Consider the following 14,358-nt stretch of genomic DNA (forward strand, 5'->3'; position numbering starts at 1 on the left):
TGCTTATTCCTTGCCGTGCGATCGCCTGCTGTGCCGTCATTTAGCCGAATTTGCATACACTGGGAGCGAAAGAACGCATCCAGCGAGTGGGTCTGAATGACCTCCAGTGTTCATAAGATTGGCCAAGTTGCATGCCCAAAGGCAAATAGCACCTTTCTATGTGATAAGCTCCACCCAGCTCTATCCTAATTGGATGGTGTTATAGCCATGTGTCCTTCTCCCTGTATCTGACAGCTGCCTCCTTTCCTCTATAAAGCTGACTCGCCCCGCTGTTCTCTCTGACCTGCCTAAGGGAGCCCAACCTGAGATCTGGACACACATGTGATGAGTAATATATGTATACATTACTATAAGGACATTCCTCATCAAGTGACCAATGCAAATTACCTTACTGTTTACTTTTATTCTCAGCACACATTTATTACTATAAGAGTGTGTCCCAAATATACATCTCATGTAGCTTCTGCTTTATAAGTGTTTGACAATGTAAAAATGTGGCTAATATTGGCATTGGTGAGCATATGATTCTGAGTGGGACCCAGCCGCATCCGTGTGTGTGTCTTTTGGTGGTCGCAAATCTATGACTTTATGCCAATGATGCTACAAAGTCCTCCCTGGTATACTCTTGTGCCTACGAATGTGCAAGGACTGAGACACCCACTGTCAGTGCCTATAGATGCTGAATTACCAATTGGTCGTACCACTGACACTGGCACCAGCCCTATGGCAGATGCAGTTTCCCCATCCGAGTACGGCCTCCTATATGAACGGCTGAGCTGGCAATTTATTACTTTTAAGGCCCATCGACAGTCTGTCTGAATACTTATTTTGATATTATTCCCGGGAGTTTTTCTATATGTATAAGTTTAATTATTATTAATATAATGAAAAATATATTTATACTATCCAAGTGTTTTCCTGTGTGATACACCAGCGCCTGGCATAATTCTGCTGGTATAAGTGGTTGAGAGTCTGTGTACACATTTTCAATGACACGCCCATGGTACACCCACAACACGCCCATGACATGCCCATAACACACCATGACATGCCCATGGCACACCCATAATACGCCCATGACACGCCCATGAGAAGGGCCATCTCTGTGTATACTCTAAGCCACCTCCCTGTCACTGCCCAGGAACACCCACTACATTGTCAGCACATTTCTGAGGGAATCAGTATGATTTACCGCCGGCCGACAGCAGCAGGCCGACAGAGGAGGAAATCCCGATCGTCTAGAGAGGTATATATAACTAATCTAATTCTCCCCCCTAACCCTCCTTTACCCTCCTGCCTAACCCTAACCTCCCCCCCAGTGCCTAACCCTAAGTCCCCCCCGGGAGCCCTAAACCTAACCCTCCCACCCCCCCGCGGCTGTCCGCGGCCATCGCCTGGCATCCCTTCGATCGTAAAATGACAAGTGTCGAGATTTCGATGCCTGTCATTTAACCCTTGCCGGGATTAAACAGTCGGGAAGCCAGCGGTCGGCATTGCGTCCGCCTGCTTCCCGACTGCTTCCCTTTCTGAGACTGTGTCTCCCATGCGCCTCAATTGCAGCACTGACCCTGTGCGCATGCTATCTGGGCACATGCGCAGTGCGACATAGATTCATGCGCAACATGAAGAAATCGGCAGTGCGTGTGACTCAGAGTCAGGCCCTTCATTTTCTCAGGCTAGGATCACGATATTTAAAAAAAAAAAAAACATTTTGCTCAGAGCATAATATAATTTTCATGGTCACAGATGCAAACATTAAAAAGCAGATTTCCCCAAAAATAATGTTTTAAAATCTCCAAAAACCTTAATGTTTTAAGATAGTGCACACAAAATTTCAAGTATCTCAGTGCAATCTTATATTTTTATCCATGTGTGTCTGATGTTGCACTATATTGCAGTCACTTATCAAACATTTATAAAAAACATTGACAATTTTATGCAAATGCAGTGAGAACTGGAGCGAGGTCCTACCCGCCTCCCCTCACAGCTCTCACTGGCTGCCATGGACTCTCACCCCCTCCAGCATTGTGAATAGAGGGAGGGTGTTGAGAATGAGAGGGAAGTAAGACATAGCGGGAGGAGGGAGAGAGAGGGAGGAGGAGAAGAGAGGGCCTGATTCAGACCCACTCGCAAGCGCTAAGCTCTCGCAAGCGGGTCGATGGGCGGGCAGTGCGCAAGCCCCAGAGCGATAGAGAAATTCTCTTGCTCTGGGGCTCGCTACAAAAGGGACGGCTGTCGATGTTGATCGACAGCTCACCCCGTTTTGTAGGCGGTGAGGGGGGGTGGCTGGCCAAACGGAGGCATTCCCGAAGGAATGCCTGCCATTTGGGGGAGGCCCTACTGACATCACAAGTGATGTCAGTAGTGAGCTTCCAGCTCTATATTAGAGCCGGAAGCTCACTGGGGCTTGCGGCAGACGAGACCCTACCACACAGGTCTTGTCGCAAGCCCCGATGGTCACGACCATCGCGACCATCACCTGGCTGCTCGCTAAAGCTGTGGGTGGTCACCCACAATTAGCGAGCGGCCAGGAGGCCGGACACATAAAAAAAAGAAAAACGCTCTTCAGACCTGTGAGCTGCCTCCGGCAGCGAGCGGGTCTGAATCAGGGCCAGAGTGTGGTGGGGGAAAGAGAGGGAGGTGAGAATGAGAGTGAGAGAAAAAAGATATAGTGGTAGGAGGAGAGGAGAGAGGGAGGAGGAGAATAGAGAAAGTGGTGGGGGAGAGACAGAGAGATAGAAGGCAGATGGGGAGTGAGAAAGGAGTGTAATAGAGAGAGTAAGGAGGGCAAGAGAGAGAGGGAAATGGAGGAGAGGGAGAGAGAGGAGGAGAAGAGAGAGAGGAGGGAGGCAGAGGGAGAAATAGAGAGAGAGGAGAGAGCTGCCCTAGCCATGGTTATATTATTAGCAGTGCCAACCAGATCAAGGTGAGACTCAGTGTAAGCAGCCAAGCTCTACCCTGAGGTAGGCTGGGGTAAAACCGTATGTGGTTTAGGGGTTTACAAATTGCTACACATTGGATGTGGATTAAGTTTCAAACCATGGAATACTAAATGCAACAGTTTGCTTCTGAAAACCACATCTGATGAGTGGTGGTTTGAAAACCACATACTAAACCACACCTTATTAACTGGAGTGATATCGGCCCGAAATGTAGTTTCAAGCAGAATCGGAATGACATATCGGCAGGATCGTTGAGTGTACAGATGTGTCTTCATACATATTAGTTCTATGTACTATGTAAGGCACTGCGGAACACTTGTGGCGCCATATAAATAAAGGATAATAATAATACATCTAGCCTCCTTGCGCATTAAACAGCCCTTCTAATCACGCCATGCCGTGGAATAACTTGGTAGCGCCGAGCATCTTTTTGTGCAACTTTTTACCTTCAAATGCATCTTATTCCCACAGTGATGCAAATAGATAGCACAAGCAGCTTCTGCTGATTAAAATTATATGCAGCATGCCTATATTCTGTGTGCGTCTCCGGGTGTATCTGCATGCAAAACACTACATGACAGTGTTACAGCGGCTGACACAAATGCTACATTACAACACTGTAATGCTGCATATCATTTTAATCAGCAGAAGATGCTTGTCCTAGCTATTTGCATCACTGTGTGAATAAGACGCATTTGAAGGTAAAAAGTTGCACGAAAGACGCTCAGCGCTACCGAGGCACACGGTGCTCCTGCATTATTTGTAGAGCATGGAGGATAGATGTATGTGGACACATCTTTATGGCCAATCTGCACGCGCCCGCGGTTGTCAATGATATCTTATGATCGGCCGTACTGCACAGCCAACTGGACGATATCACATGCAGCTCCGTGCAAGGTAATGAAGAACGGAACAAGGAATCATTTCATCCTTCATGACATCGATGTGATGTGTACCACGGATTCGATATGTCGGCCACTATATTATCCGGGTACGCAACGCTCCAAGGTTAAAGACATGTTTGCACACTTTGATAAAACAGCTTTACAATTATGTCACAACTGTTTTTCCCTGCTAATATAACTGATATCCCAATTCTTAGATATAACAAAGATGTATGCTTTTAAACACTGTGGGGGCCTATTCATCAAACGATAAATGGCCCGGTAACCATGTGGAAACAGTTTAGGTTAACGGGCCATTCATCATCAGGGGTCCGGTAGGACCACCTGATATTCAGCAAACTCCAAAAACTGAAAGTTTTGCTTCGAGAACAAGCGCCATCTTCAGATGGCGCTTATTCTTGGATTCCTGCTCCTTCCTATGGGAAGAAGTTCCGGAATGCGAAGAGGGATCAGAGTGGATCCTCCACCACCTCCTCACGACCTCCCTGGTTGCTTTGCACATGCGTGGTCTCGGAGAAGAGGTAAGTAATGCAGCTACTTCTGTAGCTGTGATACTAACCGTGGGGACAGCTGCTTTTTGGAGCAGCTGTCCCCGCACCGGAGCAATGATGAATTGCTCCTGTGTCAAGTTTCCCTCTGCTGCGAGTTGGTTACTTAAGTATCCCTCGCAGAGAGACCATTCCTTAATCATCGGGGCCCATACGGCCTCGATGATGAATAGGCCCCTGTGTTATCTATTTCTATACATCAGAAGAAAACGTTCATTAAGTCCATCCTCTATCTAGTTGTGTTTACAAGATATTATTCTATATCCTCACCTTGCACTGGGGATGTTAAGGCGGCCTTCCCTTGTGAGGAGCTGATGGAAATCCCCACCACATGCGTACTCCATGCCAAGAAGCACATGCTCCTGTTTATGGAAGAAGCAGTAGTATCATTACACATGTCGGGTAAGCCAGGAGGGAACAAATGGGATCTAAAGCAAAACATCTCAATGAATTAATAATTGCAGAAGGGCTGCATAACTACATTAGCATTAGAAGTTGTTATCTACGGCATTGATCCCCTATCCTGTGTTGGACTGTGGCATGAAGGGCCCACCGGGGGAAGGCAGAGGTAGGGGCCCATACTTAAGGGTTGTGGCCAGCCAAAATGGATGCTTGGCATTATAGAGGAGATAGCCTGCAGACAACATGGATACTACAGTGCATGGTCTGTTCATCCATGGTCCTGCTCTACCAGGTAATTGACCCTGTAATAGAGTAACAATGTATAATTCGAGTGCACTGTCTGAAACTTGACATTAGAAGGGGAGGGGGGTCCTCGGGCAGTGGGGCCCACCGGAGATTTCCCCTGTACCCCTGTGGGCCAGTCCGACCCTGCCTCTATCTATGGGCCACATAACACAGGCAAAGCTGCTCTTTTCTTCCTGCAGGAAGCAGGACAGATGCACGGATTCCTGGTACAGAAATACAACTGCCTCCCTGTAACTGTCCTTTCTTGCATTGTCCTGAGTCTGAGTTTGGCTTTTTGCAATCACCCACACAGCTGCAATGGGGCCTCTTATAAGTAATGTCAGTCAAACAGCAAGAATGAATGAGCTACACTGTGATATGCCACCAGTCCATTACTGTCCTATAGTAGAGCATGGTCTCACAAGAGTTTTACTGCATGGGAGCAGGGGCATAGGAGGGCAGTTTCGGAGCTCCAGGCGTCTTAGTTGCCAGAGGGTGCCCTGAAGTCAGACTCCGGAAGCAGCTGTCAAGTAGGTGACAGCCTGCCAGGTGCTGTGATACAGAGCAGCCGCAGCGTCCTGTCCTGCCTTCCTGCTGCTCTAGTGAGAGACTCCGTGGTCAGAGGAGCTTGTACTGAGCCCTGATTGGTGAAGCTCAGCACATGTTCATCTGACCTCAGCAGAGGGCGGGGCTACAGCAGAATGTCGATGAGGAAGAAGCTGCAGGGTACACATTAAGGTGAGAGAGGTACCCCAGTTATGTCTATCACCCTCCCTGCCTGTATGTATGTGTAACCCTTCATGCCTGTATTTATATATGTATGTGTCCCTGCCTGCATTTACTGTATGTGTGTGTATGTGTGACCCTGCCTGTATGTGTATATATGCATGTGTGATCCTGTCTGTATGTGTGTATGAATGTATGTATGTGACCCTGCCTGTATGTGTGTATGTATGTACTGTATGTGTGACCCTGCCTGTGTGTGTGTGTATGTATATATGTGTGATCCTGCCTGTATGTGTATGTATGAATGTATGTGACCCCGCCATGTATATATATATATATATATATATATATAAATAATATAGCCCACACTTTTGGGGGGGGGCTGGGCATGCTCATGCTCCGGTCGCCCTGGCCACATGCTACACCTCTGCATGGGAGGACAGTGAAGTGATGTGTAGGGGAATATGCTACTGAATACTTGGGACTTGCTTACTCTTCCGGAACTTGTGGGAGGTTCCCGAATTTTCAGGCAGTTCACCCGCACCCTCGGAAGAGTAGGCACTAGTGGGCAGAATTGTAGGAACCTTACCAGGAATACACAGGCTGTCAGGAGGGACGGGGCTTAAAGTCACAATTCTATGATAATGACATCATTTGGCCCTGCCCCCTATTCAAATGTGCACAAGTAGTCCGGCCCCACCCCCCTCACTGCCCACCTGCATCTCCTTTCTGGCTCCTCCCGTAGAGGACAACTTAAAAGTAGGTAAGTTGGGAAGGACTGGGAAGATATACAGCATGTTTTTGCAGTGGGGGAGGAATGTGTTATAGCAGTGATGGTGGTATAATAAATAATACATCCAAACTAAATATTTAAACCAACAGCCAGGTCCCAGCACTAGAGTAAATGTAGCAGGAGATACAAAATAGCTGTGTACATGAATATAAAACTGCAGCACTGAGGGGTCTATTTACTAAGCAGTGTTAGGAGACAGAGTGAAAAGTGATAAGAAAGTGATAAGGTACCAGCCAATCAGCTCCCAACTGTCATCTCACAGGCCGTGTTTGAAAAATGACAGTTGGGAGCTGATTGGCTGGCACCTTATCACTTTCTCATCACTTTTCACTGTCTCCTAACACTGCTTAGTAAATAGACCTCTTACTCTGACCAGTGGCGGATACAGGGAGGGGGAAAGGGATAAGGGTCATCACACAGCCTGAAGCCCCGACCACTTATTTACACTGCCAGTGTCAGACAGTGCAGCTGGGCAGGCCTGCAGCGCCGGCAATGACAGACAGACTGACTCAGATTTGCTGCTGATGGCGACACTGCTGCTGCTGGGCTGCCAGTATAGTGTCTCTCTCTGTGGGCCTTCTCCTGTCGGTAACTCCTTTGCGCATGAGCTCAGAGATTTCTGACATGAATAGTAGGAATCTGAGGACACTGAAGGGTCCGTCTACTGGTGCCATCTTCAGCAGCAGAGCAGCGCAGCGGTAATGTGGCCGGATCATGGATGGAGTGTAGAGGGCGGGTCCTGTCCCTTTTTTGCAGACTGTCACTCTGACTGTGTGAGTGAAGCATATTTTTATGGGGGCCCGGGGACACACATACACACCATGTGGTACAGTGCACATGTGTGTGGGGAGGTGGGCGGGGTCTGGAGCATATTAATATTTCATTTTGTTGGGAGGGTGTCTGGAGCAGATTATTGGGAGGTCTGGAGCATATTATTGGGGTTGGTGGGCGTGTGGAGCATATTATTACAAGGGGGTCTGGAGCATATTAATATATCATTTTGTGGGGAGGGGATCTGGAGCATATTATTACTGGGGGGGTGGGGCTGGTGTGTGTGGAGCATATTATTACAAGGGGGTCTGGAGCATATTAATATATCATTTTGTGGGGAGGGGATCTGGAGCATATTATTACTGGGGGGGTGGGGCTGGTGTGTGTGGAGCATATTATTACAAGATGGGTGTGGAGCATATTATTATATTATGTCATGTGGGGATGGGGTCTGGAGCATATTATTGGGCGGGTGGGCGTGTGTGGAGCATATTATTGGGTATATATGGAGCATATTATTACAAGGGGGGCTCTGGAGCATAGGATAATGGGGGAATGCATTAAAAGCAAAAATTCTGTAAAATCCACGAAAATGCAGTTTTGGGGGTTTTACCGCATTCCCCAAATGTACTGTACTAAGCACTGGAACACGATGCATTCTGGTGCTTTGTCCTGATGGGTAATGCCACCTTCAGTATAATCTCTTAAATAGTTCCTCCTACAAGTAAAGTCTAGATCCGCCACTGAGTCTGATGCTAAAGACATATACTCAGGTACAACATTCAATTCTGTTGTCTATTTTCATTAACCTCTATATCACCAAGTGTTGTAGATACAGAATGCCGGGATTTCTGGAAATTATTAGATGAGATTTGCTTTCTAGGAAAGAAGAGTCACAGCAGAAGAAATTGAGGATATATGGTATATGTGTATATATTGAGCAATAAAGTAATAATAATAATAATGATGATAATGACAGCAGTACCTTGGTCTGGAAAGCAAAGTACCCATGGATAAGGAAGGCGCTTCCCGATGCAAGTTCTAATATCCTTCTCTCCAGAAACACCATATCCTCCTCGCCCTCCGCTAGCAGCTCTCTCTTGCTCATCACTTTAACGGCCAAATGGTGACTGCTATAGGAATCTGCAGCCAGCAGGACCTAGAGGAAATATTACAGAGTCAGCCTCATATGTAGCACAGGAATATAAAGGCAAATGCATTGTTGTTTCACAGTGATTGTGTATTAACTGCTGGATTACTGAATAAGAAAAGACCAATAAGAAGCTTTTGTTCTGCAGTCACCTTCCCTCACCCATAATCCAATTTATCTGGGACCATGGATGGGTGGATAAGGGTCTGATCACCAGTTTAAGGTCTCCAAGTGGGCCCGAGACAGGAAACTTAAAGTATACACTACCCTCCTCCCCCTCTCAGCACCTTAATTGCTGAAAGTAAAAGTTTGCAGATACTGATGAGAGGAGCATTTGCTAAGTGTGCATTAGACAAAGATTTGCACCTATTTTTCCACTTTGCAGAAAGAGACTTGAAATATTTGGGATATGCAGCTGGTCTAATGTGTGATTGGCTGACAGTGTAAGAGACAGCTCCTGATTGGCTACCCAGCTATTAACTATCCAGGCTCACTGGAGCATAATTCATTTTATGTAGAGTTACAGTTTTGAGGGGCCCATAGCAACAGTTTGAAGGGACTCCCAATACTTCTAGAGAGACACTAAACTCACTAACGTGTATTATCGTGTTACCATATAATACCTTCTTAAATACAATGTAACTTAACTTCTAAAATAAAGACACAGACAACAGTTTTGGCATTTAAATATTTTGTCAAATTTATTTCTGACAAGTCATTACATTTTTAGACTATAAGTTAATACTAATAATGGTGACGGCACAAAAGAACGCACAGAACAATAACAACCAAACAGCTCCATACAAACACACACACACACACCGACACACACAAAAGCCAAGCATTGGTGATCAACTGTCCTTTAACTTCAACCACCGGTCCAGGTGGTATAGCCATTTCCCGTCCAGGACAATTGGCTGTCGCCTTACTCCACTTTAATGAGAGCGCACCCACTATACCTAATTATTAACATAAAGTAACTCCAAGTGTCGTTGTTTTTCACAACCAACAAAACAACCATCATACATTCAACAAACGAAAAACAAAAAGAGGGAGGGAGGGAGGGTGGGAAAAACCTGTAACAAAGAGGCAGATTTACATACATCACTCCATTATATACTCTTAGACCACTCCCCATGAAACATTCATTGGCTGCATAAGACCAGCTAAACTTAAAGGGGCAATATCCAACACGTTATTAAACTGTCAAGACTCAAAACACTCATGGTTTAATGTCCCTTAGGCTTAAATTGACAGCCTTCGGTCTTACTAAACTCACTAACGTGTATTATCGTGTTACCATATAATACCTTCTTAAATACAATGTAACTTATATTCTTAAATAAAGACACAGACAACGGTGTTGGCATTTAAATATTTTGTCAAATTTATTTTTGACAAGTCATTAAATTTTTAGACTACAAGTTAATACTAATAATAGTGACGGCACAAAAGAACGCACAGAACAATAACAACCAAACGGCTCCATACAAACACACAAACCGACACACACAAGCCAAGCATTGGTGATCAACTGTCCTTTAACTTCAACCACCGGTCCAGGTGGTATAGCCATTTCCCGTCCAGGACAATTGGCTGTCGCCTTACTCCACTTCAAGGAGAGGGCACCCACTAAGCCTACCTATTAACATAAACTAACTCCAAGTGTCGTTCTTTACCGCCAAGCAAGGCCTAAACCGATGCGCCACCACCATAACTCAACCCTGTAACAAGACACCCTCAATCAGCAGAAAATCAGGCAATCCTGCAGGACTAAAATGCACACCATCCACACGAAACAAGGGTGCATCGCGAAATTGAATAAACACAAGCTCCACTATACCACCACCATTCTCCACCATACCACCACCATTCTCCACCATACCACACCATCATTCTCCAACATGTATCTCACCACTACAGTATTTTACCTTCCTCCTAGCCACATCCAACCGCACCAGAACCAACATTCCTCCACACACTCTTGCAGACAATGAAAGAACACACCACTGGCAGTAAGGCAGGGCATCTGTTATCTATTAAATGGATCTAATGACAATAGAGCGCAAATACAATGCAATTTGCTGACTTAAATCATTCCCAATGAAGGGTAGAGATGAAAAATTGTCTGCAATTGATGCACAGAATTAATTATAACTTTGATTAGTCTTGAAAATATGTATAGAAAATATAAAGTCTGTGAAATATTAAAAGAAATTAAAGTGTTATATAGGTAAGAAAAACGTGTAATTAAACTAGTGTCTCAGCCCAAAATCGGTGTTTCCAATATTTTTCTGAAATATATGGTAGTATCCTGGATATCTATATATTATATTATCATTCATTAAATCTATTACAATAGTTATTTAAACCAAATGCCATTCCATCAGTATTATTTCAAACATAATTCTAACACTGCTTTGAATGGCGTTCATATGTACACATAGCATAACCTAAGTGGATATGGTTATTCCAGGACAGATGCAGCACCTTAGAATACAGAAAGAAAAAACATAAACAAAGCAGTCGAACCACAGATACACTATACCGACAAGACATAGAAACGTAACAAAGATTGGGGAGGGGGTAGGGGAACAACGTAGCTAACCACACTTGAGGCAAAAAAAAAAAAAAAACCGGAGTAAACTAACCATCACGCCATATCATATAATTCAGAAGCCAATTGGGCCCCCGGGGGAAAATAAAAAATTCCTCATAGACTCCCGCAGTAGGTCGCGAGTTGTTAAGCCTCCGGTGAGCTACGTTTTCAGCAAAATAGCTAAACCCGGACAAATATAACAACAGAATGCAGCAGGACGACACCGACCAAGGGATTGGATATCCCAGTCGGATAAGCCAGCAGAAGCCGCAGATGAAGCAGCACTTATTCCAAATGAGCGAGTACCGAACTTGCCCGGCTTGAGCTCTGAATAAAGCCAAACAACGCTGCAAAACATGATAAAACTGGTATTTCGTAACCGGGGATACCTCCTTGTGCATCAACCATGTCCCATCCCATCGTAATGCATCTGCTCCAAAGCGCGCGCCAGTGCCACCGGACATACTGCAGGAATGGGATATGGTTGAAGTGAAGCCAGCGCCTTCTACCAGCCTGGTCCACACTGGAGCGCTGTATAAGGCCTAGCATTGCTTCCAGGCATATAAATTACATCCCCAATAGTGAGTGGTGGGTCAGCCCTTTTAAAGGGGGCAACTAATTTGCAGCCCACAAAAACATTACATGAAGCGTCATGGAAAAAAATCTAATTGAAACAGCAAGTATACAAAGCTGAAAATAAAACAAACTGAAGGGACCGCAGCCAGCAAGGAAAGCAATCAACATGGACATATCAATGGAAGACCTGCAGTCAATCGTTTTAGGGGTCGACCTGGACCAACCCCTGCAGGCCCCCAAAATTATGAAGGACCTGAAGGGGCCAGGCCCGTCATACAATGCAGAGAAAATAGACACGCCTTCAAATTAAGCCGTACTACAGTGAGCGAGCGCCCTTGCAAATACAGATCCCAAATAAATGTCAGCATGACTCTGCAAGCTCTTACATGCCTGAGCCACCGAAAAACAGAACAATTAATTCTAGCAAACGAACAACCGGAAGAGAGGACGAACTCCGAGGTCAAGCGCATGCACCGCGCCTAGGTTGTCGCAACAAGATCATAGTCACGTTACGCAAGCGGTCCCCCAAGAGTTCTAAAGAAACCACAATGGGGCACAGCCAAAGCAACAGCATGCTCTTAGTGAAGCCCTACGCAACCCATGTGAACGGCCAAAGTGAAGCGCACCACGAACCTTTGAGGTAAGCCAAAAAAAAACAATCGCAACAGTAGCATCAGTAAATTTGTAGCTGAGTGTTACTGCAGGAGTACTCAGCCACTTCCCTATGGGGATATAACTGAGGGCGGGTTTCGGTTAGCATTCCGCAAATATAATGAAATAACGCGCCAGCCAATTATGATAGGAGCAATAGGCCGCCTCACCCGGCGCCCAAGCCCCAACCCCACGGTGCAACAAGCGGTGGCCAACAAATGGGCCCAGCTGCATCTGAACATGAGCAGCAACTGCTGATGACTGATCAATTGATGACCCAGGCGTGGAAGACTGGGATGCTAGCAAAGGGTCAAAAAAATGCTGGCCCGAGATGACAGCGTATGGAGGGCAGCAGTAGTAGCAGCTGGGTCAGAGGGTGTGTGGGGGGGGGTGCCACAGCCATGGGAGACAATCCATCTGGCGTGGGTGTAACAAACCAGGGGAGTGGCAAAGGTGGGTACAGAGGAGCATGAAATGGACAGAGGGCACCACCCAGGGTTCCGGAATGCATGGAGCGCTACCTAGTATGACGGCCGCCTGTTTTATCTTGGTTAGTTTGCACTATATCCTAAATAAGTTACGGATATTTTAGGAGACCTGAAATAATGGTGGTAGACAGAACATAATTAGTAGTACTCACATTAATATAGGTGCAATATATATTTGTGAAGTAGGAGCATAGCTGAGAATGGAGCTTCGTATAGGAGTTTCCACTCCAGTGACAGCTGCTTGGGGCAGTAATTGTAGTAATAATCTGTGCACTCTGTGGGATCTCACTGTAGAACATGTATTCTGTAAATTTAAGTGCTCAGAATATATCATACAATCTCCTCTATTGACTGATAACAATGATTCAAAGTAGATAAAAGTCAGATCCTAGGTGCTATACATAAATAAGGCAGTGTCAAAGCAGCTACCCATTAATGTCAGATAGTGCATCACTAAAGCGTTCTATTACACCAATAGGACCTCAATGCCCAGCAGAAAAAACTGCCACTGTTTGCTGTTTCAACTCCTCACTCCAGTATTCCCCCGCAGGCTTACCATACCACACTAGCTCAGTTCAGTACAGGGAGTGTGTGTGCAGGGGGGAGGGGGCACTACACTTTTTCCGGGAGCCATGGTCCCAACTCTGGTAACAACTGACGCAGTGTTGGGCAGCCGACCAGTTAGCTCTCTGGGTCAGCGGAGTCAGGACTGCCTAGCTCTATGCCTGGGAGACTAAATAACTGCTGGCGTAACTGCGTACTGCGGTAGTGGAGAGCCCACCGCTACTGGTCATACACGCAGTGGAGGTTCTAGGGGTGGGCTAACAGGGCAGTCACCCGGGGCGTCGTCCCCTAGAGGGCGCCACTGAGTCCCCAGAAGGTAAAAAAAAAAAAATCCCATAATAAAAAAACCCCACAGCGCCGGTCCCACCCGCGTTGCCGGGCGCCCGCTGATATTTGTTATCAGCGGGCACTCGGCTCCCTCCCTGCAGCGGCAGCCGAAGCTCACTCCAGAGCTCCAGCTCCCGCATAGAGCACTATGGGAGGGACGTCATGACGTCTCTCCCATAGATCCATGGTGGAGCCGTGGTCAGACCGGACGGCAGCGGACGCAGGAGCGGGGCCTAAGGTAAGTATTGTGTTTGTAATTTTTATTTTTCAGAAGGGAGGCATGGGGGCATTACTACTGGGGGCATGTCTATAAGGGGGCATTACTACTGGAGGCATGTCTATAAGGGGGCATTACTACTGGGGGCAAGTCTATAAGGGGACATTACTACTGGGGGCATGTCTATAAGGGGGTATTACTACTGGGGAAATGTCTATAAGGGGGCATTCCTACTGGGGGCACTACTATAGGGGGCACTAATGGGGACATTCCAACTTTGGGCACTACTATAGGGGGCATTCCTACTGTGGGCACTACTATAGGGGGCATTATTACTGGGGCACTACTAATGTGGGCACTACTATAGGGGGCACTACTACTGTGGGCATTGTATTAGGGGCACTACTACTCAGT

The 14,358-nt window shown here is 46.3% G+C and overlaps 1 protein-coding gene across 4 annotated transcripts in view; it reads right to left on the reverse strand.

Annotated features, from left to right (window-relative positions):
* Positions 1 to 14,358, reverse strand: part of LOC148507840 (protein kinase C delta type-like) — a 140,135-nt gene that overhangs the window by 27,626 nt on the left and 98,151 nt on the right. For all 4 annotated transcript variants that reach the window (XM_088445500.1, XM_088445499.1, XM_088445503.1 and 1 more), the window contains 2 exons: positions 8,358 to 8,531; positions 4,666 to 4,757 (listed from right to left, as the gene is read on the reverse strand). In XM_088445500.1, the coding sequence (XP_088301626.1) occupies positions 4,666 to 4,757; positions 8,358 to 8,480 (215 nt within the window). In that variant the 5' untranslated portion in view covers positions 8,481 to 8,531. The remainder of the gene's footprint in view (positions 1 to 4,665; positions 4,758 to 8,357; positions 8,532 to 14,358) is intronic.

Source organism: Taudactylus pleione, unplaced genomic scaffold (assembly GCF_031769625.1).
Source record: "Taudactylus pleione unplaced genomic scaffold, aTauple2 ptg000381l, whole genome shotgun sequence".
NCBI classification, from domain to species: domain Eukaryota; kingdom Metazoa; phylum Chordata; class Amphibia; order Anura; family Myobatrachidae; genus Taudactylus; species Taudactylus pleione.